At 47.0% G+C, this 21,406-nt stretch overlaps 1 protein-coding gene across 1 annotated transcript in view; it reads left to right on the top strand.

The window, feature by feature from the left end:
* NEO1 (neogenin 1) overlaps window positions 1–21,406 on the top strand; it is an 88,974-nt gene that overhangs the window by 56,780 nt on the left and 10,788 nt on the right. The window contains exons 11-23 of the mRNA XM_026043624.1: window positions 1,592–1,641; window positions 2,459–2,603; window positions 2,706–2,816; window positions 3,956–4,150; window positions 4,594–4,689; window positions 5,912–6,135; window positions 9,441–9,579; window positions 12,109–12,216; window positions 14,462–14,656; window positions 15,244–15,276; window positions 18,937–19,005; window positions 19,806–19,953; window positions 21,126–21,364. Coding sequence (XP_025899409.1) covers window positions 1,592–1,641; window positions 2,459–2,603; window positions 2,706–2,816; window positions 3,956–4,150; window positions 4,594–4,689; window positions 5,912–6,135; window positions 9,441–9,579; window positions 12,109–12,216; window positions 14,462–14,656; window positions 15,244–15,276; window positions 18,937–19,005; window positions 19,806–19,953; window positions 21,126–21,364 — 1,752 coding nt within the window. The remainder of the gene's footprint in view (window positions 1–1,591; window positions 1,642–2,458; window positions 2,604–2,705; window positions 2,817–3,955; window positions 4,151–4,593; window positions 4,690–5,911; window positions 6,136–9,440; window positions 9,580–12,108; window positions 12,217–14,461; window positions 14,657–15,243; window positions 15,277–18,936; window positions 19,006–19,805; window positions 19,954–21,125; window positions 21,365–21,406) is intronic.

The raw sequence follows: 21,406 nt of genomic DNA, 5'->3' as shown, positions 1-21,406 counted from the left end.
TGCCCGAAGTCTCAGGTGTTTCTGCCACAGGACTCCGTTAAAAATGGGCCTCACATTGGTCTTCTCCCAGTCCTCGGCTCTTGGGACACCCTTCAGGGAGAGGTCACAGCCCTGCCCTCGTACTGCAGGTGCTTCATTCCCTTGGGGCTCTGGGTGAACAGCGGCTAATCCTGGCGACATGCTCATCTCCACTAGGCCTGACTCATCCGTAATCCCTTCTTTTGACATTTCCATTTGAGAGCTCCTGTAAATCCCTCACAAGGGATGTCATGGAAGCCTCCTCTCTTCCTTCCAGTCAGCTCAAATGCAAGGAGGTTAGTTTGGATGTCCTTATCTTTTGCTTCTTCTGCCCTACCCTGATCATCTACTAGCTCAGCTGAATCTCTGGAGGGTTTCCTGCTCCTTCTTTCTGAAGAGAGTTTGTTATGAGTTTGGGTGTCATTTGCAAGCTGTTCACTGAGTTCTTTTGGTCTGAGCTATATCCTACATTTAACCTGTTGTTTATTCTCTACCTACGATAAGCCTTTTGCTCTCTGAAGGCCTCATGTTGCTTCTTGGCAGATTTATGCCCCTGTTGCTTAACTGCACTGTTCTCCTTCTACAATTTCTGAGATCTTTTTGGATGAGTCCCCGTGTTCTCTTAATGGTGGTGTCTGTAAGCAATCTCCATGCTTCCTGCAAGGATTTTGTTCCTAGCTGCCACCTTCAGCTTCTTCCTAACAAGCCTCCTTGTCTTTATGTAGGTTTTTGCTCTTAATCTACCTATATTATGGTGGTTTGCTGCAGAAGAGCTCTTCACATGTAACATTTTCAACGAGCCCTTACGTGCTGCTCATTGCCGAGGATTACTTCTCTTTTTATGGACATCTTGATCTTTAGCAACCATCCATCACAATTAGAAGTGGAATCTCCGCGCTGCTCCCTGCTGAAGGCCATTAGTCCCCTGTGCTTATGGTCTCTCTGACCCGAGTGTCATGAGGGGTGGCTGCCTTTGGTGAGGCTTTTCACTGCTGGAGAGCGGCAACAAGGGTGTCCTGGGCCTCTGGTTCCCTCCTGCCTTTGGCCCTCCTCTCTCATGCACTTGAATCGTCCTGGCCAGGCTGCTACAGCTGCCTGCTGAACTAACAGCGAGCAGAGGCTTAAGAGCAGGAGCTGTCAGGATATAAAAACCACGGGTAGAATTTTAAATGCAGGTTTGCAGAATCAAGCATCTAAATTCAAGTCTTGGTTTTAGAAAGCAATGAACATGATCTCTCTTGCTAGAGTTAATAGGAGATGGGATGTTTAGCATCCTTAAATAACAGGCCTTTTTTTTTTTTTAATTTGGGTACCTATGGTAAGTTTATTCATGATGTGAATAAAGCACAAATGCATTTCTTCTGCTGAAAACAGGCAAACCTCCTAAGCTGAATGATCACCGTGTGTCACAAAGTACCCGGCAGAACTTCAGATTTACTTTATACGGTGTCTTAAACCTGCATGATTTGCACTTCCCTAGTGGAATGATAGCAGAGCGCAGTTGTGTGTGGAAATGCAGTATCTGAGGTGGTGCTTGGAAAATGTTGAGTTGTCATTCCTTGAATGTTTGCAGTGCCCAGTGCTGCACCGCAGAACCTCACGCTGGAGGTGCGCAACTCCAAGGTAAGGCTGGAGACGCTGCCCCGCGCGGGCAGGCGGAGGGTTGGGGGCCGGGATCAACCTGGATCCAGTTATCCCAGCRGGATACCCAGCGGGAGAGTGTCAGAATGGGGGCCTGAGCCACAGAAACTCCTGTGGGTTGTGCGTAGGTGAACGCAGAGAGGACAGCGCGGCGCAGCCAAGGTCGGAGCGGCGGCTGCTGATGAAGCAGGCGAGGAAGCCTGAAGCGCCGCACCAGGACTATGTTCCTGTGGGTTCCCTGCTGTGTGCAGTGTGGGGACAGACACGTGCGTGCTGACAGCGGCCTCAGAAAATGGCATATTTTGTTCTTAGGACTGTAGTAATTATGATTGGAGGTATAAAAAAAGCTTTTCCGAACCTCTCCTTTTACTAACCGTTAATAAGGAAAAAGCCAAAACAATCAAACAAAAAAAAAAAATTGAAAAAGCCTTCACAAACTGTAGCTCAGATAATGTTTGTACTCCTTAACAGTGTGTCCTTACGTAAACCATAACTTAAGATAACGCAACAGAAATGAAATAAGGAGCCAAGAGGTTGTTGGTGAAATGCAATCAGAAGGTCTCATGGGATCAGAATGCTTTGAGATGAACTTTCACTGCCTTGTGTATGGTCTCCTGGGTTTGATTCTTTCTTTTTTTCTTTTTTTTTTTACTTTTTACATCAAAATGCCATGTTCTCTATAGGCAGGCTCTCGTGTCTAGCTTTCATGGCACCAGTCCTCATAGCACTTGTTGGTTAGCGCTGGAGGGGTGGCTGTGTGGGAGGCCACGACTGAGCAGCTCGCTCGTGTCTCCCGCAGAGCATCCTGCTGCAGTGGCAGCCTCCGCCCGCGGGAACCCACAGCGGGCAAATCACCGGCTACAAGATCCGCTACCGCAAGGTGTCCCGTAAGAGCGACGTGACGGAGAGCATCGGCGGCACGCAGCTCTCGCAGCTCATCGAAGGTGACCGAGTCGTATTTGCAGGCGTTTATTGGGTGGGAATAGGTATTTTACTGGACAGATTGGTTCCTGGGTTGCTGTGCTGATATGTGGGCTCGCTGCTAGGTCTGGAGCGCGGCACGGAGTACAGCTTCCGTGTGGCTGCCCTCACCGTGAACGGCACCGGCCCCGCCACCGACTGGGTGTCGGCGGAGACCTTCGAGAGCGATCTAGAYGGTAAGATCGCGCCCGGGAAAATCCTTGCTAAGTCAGTAGCGTGGCTCTCAGTTACCTCTTCCTCTTATACTTTGCAGTGCTGTGAGGCTTTGGGTTGTTTCAGGGAAGAAATACCTGATTATGAATGATGACTCAATATTTATGTAATAAGATTTGGGTCATAATAGTGGCTCAATTTTCATGTTGTAATAAAAATCATCCTCTTGATGGTGTGGGTGTTTGCATGCTGCTAAATGCGTGCTACAAGCAGGGCTCTTTCCTGTGGGGGAAATGAAATTGTGGTTATGTGCTTATGTAGCACCCAACGTGTAACTGCTGTGTATACCCCGAAGAGCTGAGGCTGGTGATAGGATACCCAAAGATACCGTGCGGTGTTTGACTTGACATAGTTCTGTTGCTCACAGCGTGGATTTTGAGAACCAGCACTGAGGCTGTGGAGTGACGAGTCCAAGTGTGAGCTGTGCTGAACGTAAGGGAGATGCCATAGAAAGAAACCATGGAAAGTGCAACTAATGTCCATAGATACTTGCATTTTTACCACTGTATTTCATTAGTACCACACTTTGTTAACGTGTTTTTTCTGTACTTTCTCTTCCTTCTGTTTTCCTTCTAAAAGAAAAAGTAAAGAGAGAAGAGGGCATTTGACCGAGAGCCATTGGTCTMTTGCCACTTAAGATTTTATTTTCAATGCTAGTAGAGTAGTTTAGACAATACCACCCTCTTCCAATGATAAATAAACCTTCTCCAGAACCATAGGTTCATTATGCATGTTGTACAGAACCTTGTTAACCTCTTGGTTTTSCAATGTAGAGATAAACAATAATAGCAGAAAATAATCTGTGAAAAAAATGTGACTTTCAGTAGTTGGCCAGATGGCAACCTGACTTACAGATTTCAGATGAGAAAATTTGTGGGACTTCTCCCAGAATCTGTCTAAAAGCAATTTGAATTTGAGGAAGAAGAGTGTMATTTTAAGAAGTATTGCTGTATTGTCTTGTGGCTGATCTCTTTGGATCTGCCTAGGTGGATGTGGTGGTTCTGGATGGGCCATACCTGTTTCAGAAAACCATTTGGTCAGTTTTGTTGCGTCCAGGTTACCTTACTCTTCTACACTTGAAACTCGTCATTTTCTTGAGCAGAAACGCGGGTTCCTGAAGTTCCAAGTTCGCTGCACGTCCGCCCACTCGTCACCAGTATCGTGGTGAGCTGGACACCGCCCGAGAACCAGAACATTGTGGTAAGGGGCTATGCCATCGGGTACGGCATTGGCAGCCCCCACGCGCAGACCATCAAGGTGGACTACAAGCAGAGATACTACACCATCGAGAACCTGGGTAAGGCCGAGGAGTGACCATCAGCGCCTCATTGTGTAGCTCCTTCACATTGCTGCTTTCTAATTTATTGTAAATAAATACAACTGCAGTTGCCTCTGTTAAGAGGATCTTTTACATTGTGGAGATGCTATACTGAGACTCCAGATGGTTAAATTTACATTAAACTCACTTTTCTGTTGATAAAGGAACAGGTAGGGAAAGGAGAGAGGAAAAAAAAACTGAATTCAGTGTGCATTGATCTTGCAGCTTAAGGCATTAATGCATTTTGATTTGATGCTTTTACTTCAGTTTGCTTTTCAGTTGAAATACTGTGAACATCTACACTAAGTCAGAATGGGGTGGCGTCTGTGCATGCCTTCTTAGTGTGAATGAAGCAGAGAACATGCGGAATGAAAAAGGAAACAAGTTTGCGCTAAAGATACGTGTGAATTTTTCTTCCTCAGACCCCAGCTCGCACTACGTGATAACTCTGAAGGCCTTTAACAACGTCGGGGAAGGAATCCCGCTCTACGAGAGCGCCGTGACCAGGCCTCACTCAGGTAGGGGCGAGGGGYTGCTCTCAGCTGGCCTTTGTGCCCACCCGAAAGCCGCTGACCTGCGTCCTGCCCAGCCCGTGGGGACAGGCTCGAGGGCAGCGCGGGCGCCGCGCTGGCAGGTGCTCTCCACCCATGTAACCGATTGCCCTTACTGTTTCCATGGTCCCGTTGCATGGTTCCTCCACTTATTAAACYGCCTAAAATTAGTTTTATTGTTAAATTAGAAGTTTTACTCTTTAACAACTCCCAGATGTTCTTGCTATTCAAAAAGTTATTCTAAMTTTTACACAAATGACAGTGTGCAGTTCTAAAGGCATTGAACTTTCTTTTAATACCAGATAGATTTTGACTTTCACACGGACATTTTAAGTTGTTATGCCTGTATTCTCTGTGTCTAATTCTTAGTCTGCAGTCACCACGTTAAAAAAAGATAACTGAAGACCTTGCTTATCTTCTAATACATTAATAAAAAAACCTCGATCTTATCTTAGACTTGAAGCAGAGAAATATGTTCACAAGTGAGCTGCTGCTCTCTGGCTTATCGTGCCGCCTGCTCCCCTGGTGACATCATGCTCTGCTCCAGAGATGGTTTTCAGATTTTAACACTTCCAGAGGTCCTCATTTTCTGAGGCCCAGGAATTCAGACCAGTTTCTAGAGGACACTGGAATGCCAGTTGCTTCAGTTGCTGCAAATTTGTAAGATGCATGAAATGTGGTTGTCGTTAGCCTTCTTTAAAAGATAATGAGAGTTCCCTGTAGTCTCTTCTGAAGGATATTTGCCTCTCTAGAACAAGTCCATCTCTTTTTCCTTAGCATTTTTTTCTGGAAAAGGAGTCAGTTTTGAGGCAAATAAACGCAAAGTAAAAATCACTGTATTATGTAGGTTTGGTTTCTTAGGTCATGACTGAACACTAATAAAACTAGGTGGCAAAAGTTATGGCATATACATATGCTGTGTATATATGCATATGCCATATACAAGTGTGTGTATATTTGTATATATAAAAAAGCATTGTCTTAAGAAGAGAATGCAGTGCAAGAGTAATTTTATTAGCCGGTCTTATGTCACCTATTAACTCTGCCTTTTCTCTCTTTTTCTCCATTCCTCACCTTCCATTTCATTGAATTACCCTGCATTTCCCCTTTTTTGTTTTTGTTTACATTAAAATGCCACCCTCCCCCTTTTTAATTATAATACACGACGTTTTGCCCATCAATTCCCTAGACACTTCCGAAGTTGATTTGTTTGTTATTAATGCTCCATACACTCCAGTGCCAGATCCGTCCCCCATGATGCCGCCGGTGGGAGTTCAGGCTTCCATCCTGAGTCACGACACCATCAGGATCAATTGGGCAGACAACTCTCTGCCGAAGAACCAGAAGATCACGGATGCTCGCTACTACACGGTTCGCTGGAAAACCAATATTCCTGCAAATACCAAGTACAAGGTATTGGCGTCACAGCTCCGTTAACGCAGCCGGAGTGTTTGAGGGCGCAGTTTCGTGCTCCAGTGAGGGTGACGAGGATGTTGAGCGAAGACAGTTGGTTGGAAAGCAGGGAGCCCTGTTTGGTGTCACTAGCCTTGGCTTATGTCGTCACTCAGAGGCTCCCGTTGCTTGGGTGGAAACGGTGGCTCTTTGGTGTCTTTCATGTGTGAGTGGGAGCGAGGCTGAGTGGAACGCGTGGAAGCAGGGGAGGAAAAGGCTGCCCTGCCACTTTCCACGTGGACACTGCGGCCGATCTCAGCCTTGTCCTGCCCTCCGGGTCTCTTTGCAGGACACACGTGGGCTTCCCTGGAGCAGAGCCTTTATGTGGCCCTGGTGGCTTCTCTGCAGTTCGCAGGGACCTGAGTTTGTGGCACGAGTCACACACCCCTCAGCCTGGAGTGGCTCTTACCATTTTAGGTTGTTTTCCTTTCTCCAGGCTTTTCCATTCCCACCACCCCAAGCTGTTGGTGAAACTTTCCTTTAGGAAGTGGGTGGGTGCAGACAGTGTGACATTTCCTTTATCACCTCCTCAGCTTCCTACACTCACAGCTACTGTTTTGGTTTGGAGACTAGCTTCGGGAGCAGGTTTTTATTTCTTTATTTGTTTATTTTCATCAATTGTCTTTTCTGCTGTTAACGGTTACCCGGAGAGCTCAAAAATGCTGACGGTAAATTCGTATTTGAAGGAGAAGGTTATTAAAATCCCCGACCAGCGGAGCCCGCGTGCTAACCAGACCAGAGCAGCCTGGTTAGAGACCAGTGCTGTGCTTTCCTCCCTGCTGAAATGAAAAGCTGTTTGCACGCGTGTTCTTTCTCCAGAGGCAGGTTATTTATGAAGCTGCATTCCACAGTCACGTGCAGGGGACGTCTCGGGAGTGATTTACGCAGCGCTGCAGCTTCATTAGCTGGGAGCTCGAGCAAAGCGCCCGCCGCGGYGCACGGAAAGCTCCCCGCTTCCCGGCGCTGGTGGCCGGCAGGCGACGAGGTTGCGTTGAGCACCAAAAAGAACATCTAATGATGGAATACAGTTCACAGTTTCTGGTGGTTAAAAGCATTTGCCTGTAAGGGCCAAAGCCTGAAAGTGCTTGCTCTGATCTCTGTTTTACCCTGCGGTGTCTGCAGAGCTCTCCTCCTGCCCAGCTTCATTGCAGTCAGTTTATTAAGTGATCAATTAACGTTATGAATTTATCAGTTAGCTTGAAGCATGAGCTGGCGCGCTGCTTGTCCCGTGCAGCCCTAGGAGCTCTGCCCTCCAGCGCCCGATTCGGGGCGCTCCCGCGGCGCCCTCGCGGCTTTGCCCTGCACGGGGTGGCACCGGAGCGGCGGCACCACCGGTGCCATTCGCTGCTGTGCCCAGCCCCGCGGGTCGGRGCGGCCCTCGGGGCCTGCGGGACGCTGCCCCTGCACACAGCCCATTCGCTCTTTGCATTCGGTCCCGCTCCCTGTGCTCGTATTAATAAAAGCTCTGGTTAAAGCACGGGCTGCCTGGGCCAAGTACAGGTTCACAGAGCCTTCCTTAAGGAGCTGTTTTCTCAGATTTGCATAGAAGATGCATCAGTCTGGAGCATATAAACATAGGAACAGATGGGATGCAGTTCCTGCAGCTAAAATAGTCCTGCTTCGGACCGTGCGGTTTCACTAACGTGGATCAGAAGGCGTTTTCAGAAACCTTTATTGGTGTAGAAGGGATTTCCTGCTCATGGGCCACCTGTAACTTGTTAGCTAGGCTCTCAAGCACAAGCAGCAGTGTTAAAGGTGCCTGTAGCTCTTCTAGAATGGTGTGGAAAGAAAAGAAAAGTTGCAGGGTCTTCTTTATGGAGATTCGTTCTGTTAGGTGCCCAGGGCTTAGTATTGGGGGATATGTTGCAGCCTTAAAAGCAGCAACTAAGTGGTGCATGTAACACAGGAAGAAGAAATGCTCTTTCCAGGAAAAGTCACCTTAGTGTAAGATGGTAGGAAAAGATTTCTTCTTTTGACTGGTTATTAAATAACTGCCCGGGACGGAGTTGTTCTTAGCTTCCCGGGTGCATCTGCTATTCCTGCTCTCCCTGAACTGCACTGCAAAGAGCCCGGAGCAAAGGCTGCCCGGCCCTCGGAGCATCAGGAGCTCATGTTGGGTCGAGTTCTGGTGCAGAGCTGGCAGCAACGAAAGGTTTAAAGGTAGAGGAGGGGTCGGTGCTGTTTATATTTCCTGTGTGGTTTTTACTGTCTGGCCCCCCATCATGAAGTGTCTCTGCCCAAGTGCACGTCTGCCAACATGCAAAATCCTCAGTACWAATCCAAGCTTCACTCGGTGAAGAGTTTTCAGCCGGCGTAACTGAAAAGCTGTCGTTTTACACTTGAGAAATAAGGGTTTTCTCTGCAGAAGTTTGTCCTTTCTTATTAGGACTATACTGGAGTGGATTGAGGGTCTTGAAGGGTTGTAAATTTGCTATAGAGTCTTTTCTGTGAAGGAAAATTAGCTGGAAACAGTAGGTTTTTGAAGGAAATAGTTATTTATGAATAGAGTTGTTACGTGACCCTGGCAAGTTTTGAAATGACTAGATCTTAGATATCTGTAGGTATAGGTAAGAAATACAGATATATGTAGATAACCTTGGGTTTTTTTTAGCCTAAAGGTAAAAAAGTTGTAATTAAGTGACTTAGTTGTGAATCCTGCTATAAACCCGTGCAGCTGAAGCATGTTSCTAGGTAATCATTTTTATCTGAAAAAACCTACGTACTAAATAACACTGTGATTTCTTCATGTCTGAGTACCTACATCCTCAGCTGATTTTTTTTTCCCTCCTTAAAAGTACATTTAAAATTCAATGACATTTCTAACATAAGTCTGGCAGGAAGCTCTGGGTTTCAAGGAGGGCTTTTGTTGTTAGCAGTGCTTTATTGCTCGCCGTGGTAGATGACGTAATGAAATGCTGTAAATTAACACACACGCAACCCCCAAGCAGCCAGTGATTCGGCCTGCTGCAGAACGAGCGTGCCCTGCACATTAGGTTGCCTTTAAAAAACTATATATTTATAATTGACTGTTATTAAATGCTCTTGCTGACTGCAGAAGTGATTTTTTCGTTCAGGACCAAACAAGTGCTACATCACTATTTGATTAATGAATTTGCGCAAGAAAGCAAAAAAGCAGAGAATTAATGATTCTGGTTGTCAAAATGCAGCAATACTAAAAGGTTTTAAACGCCCGCCCGAGGCAAAGGGGTCTGTGAGCTGGTGCCTTGGTGTTTTCAGGCGTTACTGACACTTGGCTTTTCTTTCAGACCGCCAATGCGACCACGTTGAGCTACTTAGTGACGGGGTTAAAGCCAAACACCTTGTACGAGTTCTCAGTGATGGTGACGAAAGGCCGCCGGTCGAGCACGTGGAGCATGACGGCGCACGGGACCACCTTGGAACACGGTACCGCTGGTGCTGCTCCCGAGCACGGGGCCTGGCCGGCCAGGCCCTGGAAAACAGGCGTTGCGCATGTGTGCAGTGGTTGTGCTCATGGATACTCGCTGGAAAAATACTTTTTTCTTTAGAGTTTAGTCAGAAATCTGGGTTAAAGAACAGCACTGCCCTTGCCATTGCAAAGGGCTGACTGCACGCGAAAGGAYTGCGGCAAATTACAAAGAAGGGGTAAATAGTAGACCCTGGTTCCTGGATGGGAGAGCAGAGCAGGAGGCTTGGGGGACCTCTCACGTGCAGCACACCACGAGCAAGTGCAAAGAACAGGATTTAGCCAGTGGTAGTTAAAATAGGATATACTTACGATAATCATTTTATAGTAAGAAAGCTTGGGAGACCCACAGCGTATCTGGGCTTGCAGGAGGTCTCCTCAACCAGACCTGGTCCTTGATGGCTCCTTGGATTCCTTTTGGGGTTCAATTTATTGTTTATTGTGCTTATGGCATGATGTGAACTGTGTATTCAAAAAGGAGCCTATGCAAAGTGCCATGTAGTTCTGACACCAGCTGAAAAGTGTACAAAAAACTCAGGTCTGCAAAGAATTGGTTGGGTCATCCCGATCCCATAATGCAAGGAGGGAAAAAGCCAGAACTGGGCTGAACTGGGATAAAATCAGAAAGCTCCCAACCTACTCCCAGGTCCCCTGCAGCCTGACTGAGCTTCACTTGCTTTTGAAACCATTGTCTGAGGTCTTGGTGGGAATCCCATTCATGTGCATTCCCAGAGGTGCCTGCTTTGTCCCCGGGAATTCCGCGCGATCCCGCGCGGAGCGGCCGCGCCTGCGGAGGAGGCTCCGCACGCCCAGAGCTAAAACGCCCTTTCTGGTGCTTTTGCTGCTGCACGGACAGCTCTGCCCCACAGCTCTACAAAGAGAGCGRAGGCTGGGCAAGTTGCACAAAAGGAGAATTTCAAGCAAAGAATTTCAAGGAGAAAGGAGAATTTTAAGCAAAACAATTGAGGAAGGCTGGACACGGAGATTCGTGTCTCTGCTCAAAGAGAAGGCGCATTCTCGTCCACGTTGTTGCAGAGAAGTACTTGAAAAGATGACCTATGAGCCTGGGAACTGAAAATGAAAAAGACTACATGTATTTTCTCCTAACTGATCTTGTGATTTATATTGCTCGCCGGATTCCTGAGTGTGTGACTCATTATTTTTGAATACTCATGACTAGCAGCTGAGTGTAGGACTTGCTTCTTGGCGAATACTGAAGCAAAATGCAGGGTTCTGGTTTCCGGGTTGTCTGCGACCTTTGAAGGGGCTTGGGTATTTTATTTTATTTTATTTTATTTTATTTTATTTTATTTTATTTTATTTTATTTTATTTTATTTTATTTTATTTTATTTTATTTTATGTTTTTCCCATACCTTCCATGAACAGCCTTTGCTTGAGCTCATTTCTGCTGAGCTTAAGTGTTTTGGATAACAATCACACTCATTTTTTCCCCTTGCTTTCCCCATCCCTGGTCCCTCGCTATGTTCTGCAGAGGGAGAATAAGTGGCTGCTGCAGAAGATGGAGGATTAATTTCTAATAGGCAGCAGGCACAAAGCTCTTCAAATGTGGAAGGCATCGTGCAAGCTCTAAATATTACTGTTACAGTATTAAATATCTAGGGCAGGTTTGCTCTGCTAAAAGTKACCTAATTAGAAGTCTCATGTTTTTCGTAATGTGGAGGCCCAAACCGTGGCTGGCTAATGCACCTTTGGAGATGTTGGCTCTGTGCAGCTGCATGCATCTCAGGCCCAGCTGGATATTTAAGCTCACGGCGAGAGAGGTCTCAGGTTTCAGGCTGCGGTCTGGGCTGTTTTCTGAGCTTTGCCCAGGAGGGGCCTGGCTGCAAAGCGAGGTTCAGGCCCTGGGTGCCACAGCGAGCGAGCGAGAAGCAAATATTGCTTTCAAAACGTATTGAAGCAAATATTTCTCTGTTTCAAATGCTTCCATGGTGCAGATCTCCCTGCAAAGCCCGCCTGGGCATTGGTGAGGTAAATCAGCAGTGATGCGCTCTGATTCTAACCTCCTGCGGGTTTTGCTGGTTCACGTTTGATAAGAATATCAGCATTATTAGATCTTGGTCCCACCACAGACCTCAGAATACGGAGATGTCTGGGCATGTAGGAAGCAAATCACAAGTTAATGGAAATTTCCTGGTGACCAAATCAACACAGGTTGGGAGTGATTAACCCCGAAGCTCTTTGAGTTGGGCAGTGGCAGCATTTTGGGGGCTCGTTCGGTCATAAATCGCAGCGTGTGTTGACAGAAACTCTGTAGAAACAGGTAGCTTCTTATGGAGGGGAAATACTGTGCAGCAGCTCACGTTTGCCAGGTGCATGCAGTAAGTCACTGCACCGTGATGGTGGGATTTTTGTCCTTGTACGTGCCTTTCTTGCAATGGTAAAACATATAAAGAACAGAAATGCTGATGATTTCCTTGTCTCCAGTGAAACTGCACCACATGACAGCCCGTTTTGTGTTTATTTGCAGCTCCTACTTCTCCTCCTAAAGACGTGACTGTGGTGAGCAAAGAGGGAAAACCCCGGACAATAATTGTGAACTGGCAGCCTCCATCCGAAGCCAACGGCAAGATTACAGGTGCATTTTGCATGAGCTGTAAAGGCATCCATGTRACATACAACATACTCGGTTGGCAGCAAAGCACCATCCACACACAGATGTGAAATTGCACTGTGCCTCTTTATCCTCGAGCTATCCAGAGTTCTGTAACCTTTTTAGGTAGYTCAGATTGATTATTTACTTTTGTACTAGTGAAAACGTGTTAAGATACGAACAGTAGGTGCAGCACGAGGCTGGCACCCACCCAGCAGGGCAGGGGGAGCTGGGAATGGCAGCAGCCTTGTCCTGCCGGGCTGCCGGCTTGCCTGGCGAGTTCCCCTTCCAGGTCACCTCYGTGCCACTGCTGGGGGCTGGAAGCCAGCATGTTAGTGCCTAAAGAAGGCCCCCCCGACAGAATAATTAGGAGTACACTCTTGTCTGGCTTTGTAATTGCGCCACTTTCATGTAGGATAATTCATTTTGGAGAAAATAATTATTACTATTTTTCTTCCTGGAAGAGTTCTGTTTATTTGGGTTCTAAAGGCTTTTTGAAATAATTTGTTTTACTTTTTWAAATTTTTTCCTGGCTCTGAGCTTACAGCAGGCTTGGTTGGCATGCGGTGTGCAGGGTTTGCATTTTGCTTGTGTTAATGGGACTCAGCTTGGTGCAGAATCAAGGAGTTCSCTGCTGAAGAGTCCGAGTGCGCTGCGCTGCAGCCCAGGCTGGAGGCAGGAGGCTGAAACTAATCACACRCCCCTGGAAAGGCCCTGTTTTGGAGAGGCTGTTCCTGAATAATTACCGTAAACTTTTAAGGAAATAGGGGCTTACTTAAACCACTGCAGCAGCTCGTCTGGACGAGCAGCGTGTGTCCCTAGAGTCACTTGTGTTTTCATCTTTCTGGGTTTTCAGTTATCTCYAGAAAGCAGGTTGTGGTTTATTGTCAGCTAAGTGTTTCCTCTCTCTCTGGAGGAAGGTTTGACGGGGAAGCTAAGGCCTTGCTTTGACTGCAGGCTAAAGCACTTGGGTGCTGGTTCTGCGCTGGGGCTGTTCAGACTGGGTGCCCCTGGTTGTAGAGGCTCCTCAGAAGCTGAACCCATCCCCTTAGTTACCTCGTACCAGGTGTGATGGGAGGAGGTGTGCCAAGAGACAAGCACTTAGCTGCACGACTTCATTAGCAAAATGAGCACGAGGAGGGAATTTTCAAAGTAAAAAAACCTCTATTTCATGTAGGAAAGCCTCACGTTTATYGATACACCTTGAGAGGAAATGCATAGTGTTTGGTAGCTTTTGCATGAGAAAATCAAGCTGAAAACTGCTTTACAACAGCATTGTTTTTGCTCTCAGGATGCCCAACTTCCCCGAGCCTTAGGCCTCAAATTGGCCAGGGCGCCGWGGTGGATTTCTGGGCACGCGTGAACCGAGTGCCCTCTGCTGGAGCCACCAAAATGTGGAGGAAAGGCTAAAGCAGMCGGAGCCGTTCGGTGTTTAACGCCAGCAAAGCCGGGTGGGAACCAGAGAGCACCCCTGTGCACCCCTTGGGTTTGGGGGTTTCGTCTGCTTTGGACCTGGGCAGATGGGTGTCCTCAGGTTGTGTATTTCCACCCAAATCATAGACACATCAAGCTGGCGACGCAGCCCTGTACATGCACAAGGGAATGCTTGTTTTGTGCCACGGTCCCGTGTTGCTCCTCAAACAGCAAAAAGTCACAGAGTTTTTATTTCCTCTTGCTTCATATGTGCAGTATATATAATAAACGATTCTCCTTCTATATCTTATCTCTATGCTACGCAAGTTTGCTTTGGTTCTCTTTAGATTATGGGGGGTTTTTTTGTTAATAAACTGAGAACTGAAAAAAAAATTATTCTATAATAGAAAGGAATAAAGAGTAAGTTGTGTATGAGAACATTCCTTTCTTTTAAGGTTATCRATTTTCTTTAAGCATTAATCCTTTGCAATATTAGCTTTAAAGGTTTTTTTTTAATGTTACTTGGACTGTGATCAGCTAGAGTTGGAGATGAGGAGTTATTCCATACTTGGATGAATAGTGGTAAGAAATTGCTTTGATATTGCTTTTTTCTCTCGGTAGACCCATTCTTGTGAATGGCTAAAATTTAGGATGGGAAAGCTGCCTGATACCTGAGGCTTCCTTAGTCTTGGAAAACATAAGAATACTCTTCCAGACAATGATAAGCACTTAGCTGTGCAAATATCACTGCTAGTTGATGGAACTTTTGCTCTTAGATCTCACAAATGTTCTGCTTTTTTTCTTTTCCTTCGAACAGGATACATCATTTACTACAGTACAGATGTGAACGCTGAAATACACGATTGGGTTATCGAACCCGTCGTGGGMAACAGGCTGACCCATCAGATACAAGAATTAACCCTCGATACGCCCTATTATTTCAAAATCCAGGCTCGCAACTCCAAGGGCATGGGGCCTATGTCTGAGGCGGTGCAGTTCAGGACCCCAAAAGGTAAAGTATCAGGAATGACAAATCGCCTCCSCAGCCTTTTCTGATGAAAGCCAAATAGGGGTAAAACACCCATAGCATGAGTTTTGCACTTAAAACCCGAAAAGACAGGAGGAAAGTAGAGTTTGATGAGCAGACTATTTCCCTTAGGTTGCTCCTGCATGTAGTTAATACACATGCAATTATTTCCTAGCCGTTAGGTGTGTTAGCCTTAGATGTGTCATTTCCAGATTACTGGAGGCCACAAGGTGAACCCGTTATGGCTGCGGAGTGACGGTGACGGGTGGCCAGGGCTATGAGAGAAGGCACCAGGTGGGAAAATCTCCTCCAGGAAGGAGATGAAAAGCCCTTATTGTGGGAGGGAGGGAGAGGGGAGTGTGCTCTAAGGAGAGAGGAAAAATTACCTCAAAAATGTTATGAGTAGAGCTTCTAACCAGCTTTTTTGTTTCCATGTGAGTATTTGTGATTAAAATGAGATCTTAACACTTAACTAAGCTTATTTATCTTACATGCGACTTCAGATTCTGTCATTCCTTCAAGCCTTGTGATCTTTCTCTTGTTTTTTTCCTTCCCTGTGCTTGTCCCAGTAGCTGAATCCTCAGATAAAATGCCTAATGATCAAGGTAAACGGGTAGCTACTTTTTCTCTTTGATTCCATCTTTTTCATGTTTTGTTTTTCCTTCCCATGTGCTGCTGCGTTGCCAAAACGAAATGAGTTTCTGCCGCTCTCCATGTAAATGAGCAAGTTCCTGGAATGCTTTTTATAGTGGAAGGTCTGTTTGCGGTTGGGGCATGAGGAATATAAAGTGCCTCTGTAGTCAGGTGTCACATGAAGGGACAAGGCAGGTTGTGCCAGAGCTGAATCATTCTGTCAAAATGAATCTGGATTAAGTGGTATTCCAGCCACCCCCTGCCCGCTGGACACCACATCTCAGTATACAGAGGTGGGAGATCAAGGAGTTATTTAATCAGTATAAGTGCTGTTTTGAGAGCTCTGTATCTATAATTATTTTTATAATAAAGGCAAATATCACTACCCTAGACAGCTTTTTTTTTTTTTTTTTTTTTGCAAGTGGGATTCTGTATGTCAGCTCATTTAGACTCCACTCTCCTGAAGATATCACATTAGCTGCCAAAAGCCTTAAGGTTTTAAAATGCTAACTTGAAAAATGGTGGCTTTGCGTTTACTGTACCGAATTATATGGTGAATGTCCCAGAGGTATTTTTGCTTTCTGCCAAACAAGCTACAAGCCCAATAAAAAGGGGCAGAATTAGTCTAAAGGGAGGAGTTCAAAAGGACATTGCAAGCATCTGAGACGTACAGCTAAATAGATCCTAAAGGAACCGGGAATGCGCTGCGGTAACTTGCTTTTGGACCTGATGCTTAGGAGTCATTTGTTAAATGTGCTCCTGCCTTTGGGTTTGCTGCCTCTGCAAAATATTGTTGATCTCGGGCTGCGAGGGAGTCAATTCCCACCCCGACCGTCGTGACGGAGCCRCGGGGAGCTGGAGGAGTGTCCCTGGCAGCAGCTGCTGCCCAGGACCCTCAGCTCGCTGTTGCAAGGGGAGCAGAATAGCGGGAGACTAAAATCTCTRTTTTATTTAAAATTTGCTGTTTTCTCTGCTGTCCTTCTAAACTCATTTCAGCAGGTAACTAAATCCTGTCACCTAACAATATCATCCTAAAGTAACATTTTCTCCAAGTAACAATGACACCAGTCTTTTTCACCCCGTATAATTTATCGATCGTGAAAGCTTATCTCAAAGTCGAGAGAGTTTTGTTTCAGGATAAGAGCAYGCAGAGGCTGTAAATCGTGGCAAAGGGTTAAATGCAGCAAAGCAGAACACAGGTTGAGGAGCGGGAAAGCTGCTCTGGACTGGGATCCTTACGGTGATCCCAGGGACGCAGTGGACAAATTACTGGAGGCTGAACATGGAACTGCAGCAGCATCAGCTCGCTGGCCTTTCATCCCACTCAGTGCCCCTGCCTGGCCTCTTGCCTGCTCTGGTGCTTCCTCCTGCACAAAGCACAGCGTTCCTTTTCCATGCAACACGAAGCCTGGCGTTCCTTTTCCGTGCAACACGAAGCACGGCGTTCCTTTTCCATGCAGCACAAAGCACGGCGTTCCCCAACACGCTTCCGTAGCGCAGGTAGCAGCTGCTGTTGGGAGAGGAAGCCCCTCGTCAGGATTAAGGATTTGTGCAGACCTGGGACCAACGTGCTGGTTAAGAGCCCTAGGACTGGCCAATCTGTCCTGAAAAGGACACAAAATAAAATGTTTTGTCCAACTGCCGGACACCTCCTGGGCAGCACAGAGGTAACCGCACTAAAAATGAGGTGGTTTCATGCAAGCTTTACTTAAACTCTTCCTTGAGATAGAAGGAGAGGGAGAACCTCAGTAATGACCTTCATAAACCCCGCAAATTGGGCTGTTCAGCACACAGAATAGCCCCATGTGGCTCGGTAGAGACAAGGTTGGATGACCTTACAAGCATCTCAGGACCCTTGAGAAGCTACCACTTTCCAAAATGCCTTTTTTTTTTTTTCCCTTTCTGTTTTCCATTTTTTTTTTCATCATCTGAATGTGAAGTATATTTTGTCACACATAGAATATATACATATATGCATAAAGCTATAGCAGGGGCGGTGTGCAAGCGGTGCCCGTGGCGGGGTGAGTGGGTGCACACGGTGCAGGTGCCTTTCCCTGTCCTCCTATCTGCTCTGTTATTTCTTGTCAGCGTTTAACTTTAGCAGCAATTATTTTAGCTCTCTTCTGCAGCGTTATCGAGGATACTGCCCTGCGCTTGGCCAAGCACAGGTCTTTGCAGCGCCTCCTTGGCAGTATCCCTTAAGAATAGCAATTCTGCAATTATAACTTGTAGTCTTATCAGTTAATTAGTTGTTAATCTTGTTAATATTTGCCATGTTGCTCTTTTTTTTTTTTTAATGGAGCTACTTTTAACAAAGCCTCGTGCAGCGCTGTGCAGAAGCCTCCGTGCGGGAGGGCTGCAGCGCTGCCCCCGGCAGCCCAGCACGCGCTCTGACGTTAACGCAGGCTGGCACCAGCTCTGCAGCCCGCGCCGTCGTCTCCCATCCATCAACCTTGCCGTGAACCCGTTCCTGCTCCTCGGGCCGGATCCGGCCGCTGCCCCAGCCCTGCGCRGGGCTGCCCGCCTGTCCCTGCGGAAGAGGCTCCGCCGGTTTTATTTCCTCGCGCTGGGCTCAGGCGTTCACAGAGCTCTCCAGCGCGTTTCTTCAAGTCTCTTCGGTGCAAATTATCTCCTCATACAGATCGAATTATATTAACTGTGTGTTGCTTTAAATTGCTTATCCTTGCTGAAAAAATCTTAGTCCAGTCCTCCAAGCAGAGAACATRTTTTAGCTGGGTGCAGTGGGCCTCCATAGACAGCGAATGCAATACATCTCTTTCACTATAGATTCATCCTGCAATATGGCACATCCAGGGTTTAAACTGCATCTGTTTCCTTACTGTAACAGTAACAAATTCCTCCTGATGGTCCTGCTTAGGATTTAATCAGTCTTTAGCTGGTGCTTTTCWCTGTTCTTATCACTGGTCTTTATTTCCCAATTACTATTAACAGTCTGTGATATTAACTTCAGTATTTCCATTTGTTACACATCCTCCAGCTGCTGCTTTACTTTCTGGCACGGRCTTGTAACTAAAAAGCCTTTCTTCCTGACTGGGAAACTGTAGTAGTGGGCACGCTTTGCTTTGTGGTTTGGGTTTTTTGCAGGCAGCTGTGCAAAAACGTGCAAATGTTGGGAATTCCTAAAAGCAAAGGCCGGCCGGTCTCAACATCGCGCTGTCCGCTCCCCCTGCCCTAGTAGTGTTGGCGTTTGTGGTGGTTTTGCAGCAGTGTATTTTACTGCAAACGGGGAAGGGGAGGAGCAGGACTTTGGGGCACTTATTCCTGTTTGCTGGAAGTGTYCTGCAGCGGAGCCCATGGGGTTGCCCGTGGTGCCGTGGGCCGCCCCGCAGCAGCAGCGATGCCCTTGTAAGAGGCATCTCTTATAAGAGGCATCATCTCAGCGATGCCCTTGTAGGAGGGGAGAGGTGCAGGAGGGCAGAGCCCGCACGTCCCGGCGCGCGCCTTGGCGCTCGCAAGCCGGGTTTCCAGGCAGACACGCTGAAAGCCTGCCTTAGCAATGGAAGTGCGTGGGTTTGTGTGGCACCGGGATGGATATACGGTTATGGGTGTATACAGAGAGAGAGATTTCTGTACGCTTGTTATGACTTACCATTATTATGTGACTTTTTCAGCTTCAGGATCGTCGGGGAAAGGAAGCCGCCCAGTGGACGTCGGGCCAGATTACAAACCCCCGCTTGGTGGTAGGTTGTGARAAAGCTTTTCAGGTGGAATGCAGTGGTTACACCGGGCGGGAGATCCTGCACTTTAAAATAGTGACCTGTTTTCAGTCCACATTGCACCTATTTCAGCCACTTTTGCCTTTGTATGATGATAGCYATTCCCACTCGAGAAGTGGTAACCTGCTCCTGCCTACTCCATGGGATACAAGGGGAAAATAGTTCCCTGCATTAAATTCTTCCCATTTAATTTAAGATGGCTGCCACAGCGCACAAGTGCAAAATTAATTCAGCAAGAACRTACTAGGGAGGGAGAAATCGTGTTAATTCCTTCTCCCCTTTGGCAGCGAGATGGGGAAGTCTTGTCCTGAGGTCACACTGCCATGCCAAACGTGTTGAATCTGCATGAATTTGCATGCAGTTCCCTGGGGTGTGTTGCGAGGAGGGCGTCCTGCAGAATCCGCACGGTGATGCGCATGTGCTCGTTGGGTGCAAGGGAATGTCGTGGCGCGTGSCGCGCCGCCGGACCTGTCCCCGCTCCGCTCTGCCCGGCGCTCGCCTCCCCGGGCTCCTGTGCTGCCTGGCTGAGCAAGGGAAACATCAGTTCTTACGGATTGGCAGCTGGATGTAGATCTGGGAGACACCTTGTAGATTTAAGTGTTGCACAGAAACACGTTTGGCTAATGGTAAAAAATGAGCAAGAGCTTGAAATGTAGGCGTGATACCACGGTGCTTTTGAACGGGTTTGGCTGCTTTTTGCATTCCTTGGAGGGAAGCATTTCCAACCAAATGCCATGCAATCCATGTCTCCTTTCTCCCTGCAGGCAGCAACAGCCCCCATGGAAGCCCTACTTCCCCCTTGGACAGCAACATGCTGCTCGTCATCATAGTGTCCGTCGGAGTCATCACCATTGTCATAGTGGTGATAGTTGCTGTCTTCTGCACTCGCCGGACGACTTCGCACCAGAAAAAGTAAGATTCCTGGCGGGACTTTGCCCGTCCTACCCTTCTCACCTCATCCTGTTGTCTAATCTTTTCTTTACAGGGCTTGAGAGTGTATTAGATTTGAGTGTTGTGGGCTGTGGAAATGCCCTTCTGACAGCAAATCAGTGATGCGGGGCCGTGCCATGGGTTTGAACTGCAGTGCTCAGAGAAGATAACTTTGCTGTGTTGATACCCGTTGTCTTGCCTGTGGTGGTRGTGGTTTTCTGCTCTTCGCAATCGGTGTTTCAGAGTTTATAAATCATCAAGATAGGAGTTCACAGGGAAATCAGGAAAATATTTCATATAGACCTGCATTTGCTCCTCTCTGAGGAGAAATTCTTGGCTAAAATCCTGGGATTATTTGCCTTTTTTTTCTTTTTTAAATCAGCTCTGTGTGTTTGGAGTAACCGTGCCGGAGCTGGCTGGCCGAGCGTGCAGCGTGTCTGGCCGCCTGTCGCCCCCACAAGGGCTCTGCTCCCCGACAGTTTTTAAAAATTATTTCTTCATGTTTTGCCTGTTTCCAGCCAGCACGCTGCCCGGGCAGGACGCTTTTCCCCGTGCTTGGTGTATGGAGGGCCATTGGAGCTCTGTGTTTTGCTTCTGTAAAATTCCTTTGTGTGAGATTTGCCTCACAAATGTTCTCATTTGCTGCTGGTGCTGCTTTGCAATGATGAAAAAGCACCTTAGTCTGACCTGGGTAAAATGAACATTCCTGACATTAGTCTTTAGCGTTAACTGTCCTATTGGGATAGCTACCTAATTCCACACTGCTGCTTATTGCAATTAATGGAGGTTGCTTGCAAGCCCACGGGTACAACACAGCATCATTTACATACACTTTCTGCTTAGAATATTGTCTTAATAACCATAAGCAGTAGAAATTTATTTTTGTTAATGAAGCCTCCGGCCACACAGCACAGTTYTGCAGCATGTGGTAGCATCTGAGCCCAAAATCATGGTATCGGAGCTGCGAAATCTGCAGTGCTGYGCTTTGAGATGTCAAATGTGCTTGTATTGAAAATTCAAAGCTTCCTGCCCAGTGGGTGGCTTTCACTCAGCTGGATGCAGGATCTGAAAGAAACCTCAGTGAATATTTGCCTTTTCTAACAAGTAAAAAGAGCCATACATCAAAGAACATTTTGTTTGTCTTCCTGTCCCAGGAAACGGGCTGCCTGCAAATCCGTGAACGGGTCCCACAAGTACAAAGGAAACTCCAAAGACGTGAAGCCTCCTGACCTCTGGATCCACCATGAAAGACTGGAGCTGAAACCCATTGATAAATCTCCAGATCCCAATCCGATCATGACAGATACCCCAATCCCTCGCAACTCCCAGGACATCACCCCAGTTGACAATTCCTTGGATAGCAATATCCATCAGAGGCGGAATTCCTACAGAGGTGAGCTACCAGTGAATGCTTTGTTCTGAGAGAACAAAATGA

This window comes from Nothoprocta perdicaria, unplaced genomic scaffold, assembly GCF_003342845.1.
Source record: "Nothoprocta perdicaria isolate Ctin4 unplaced genomic scaffold, notPer1 scaffold_332, whole genome shotgun sequence".
Taxonomy (NCBI): domain Eukaryota; kingdom Metazoa; phylum Chordata; class Aves; order Tinamiformes; family Tinamidae; genus Nothoprocta; species Nothoprocta perdicaria.
The sequence above is the reverse complement of the archived record's forward strand: the minus strand, read 5'-3'. Positions and strand labels throughout refer to the sequence as shown.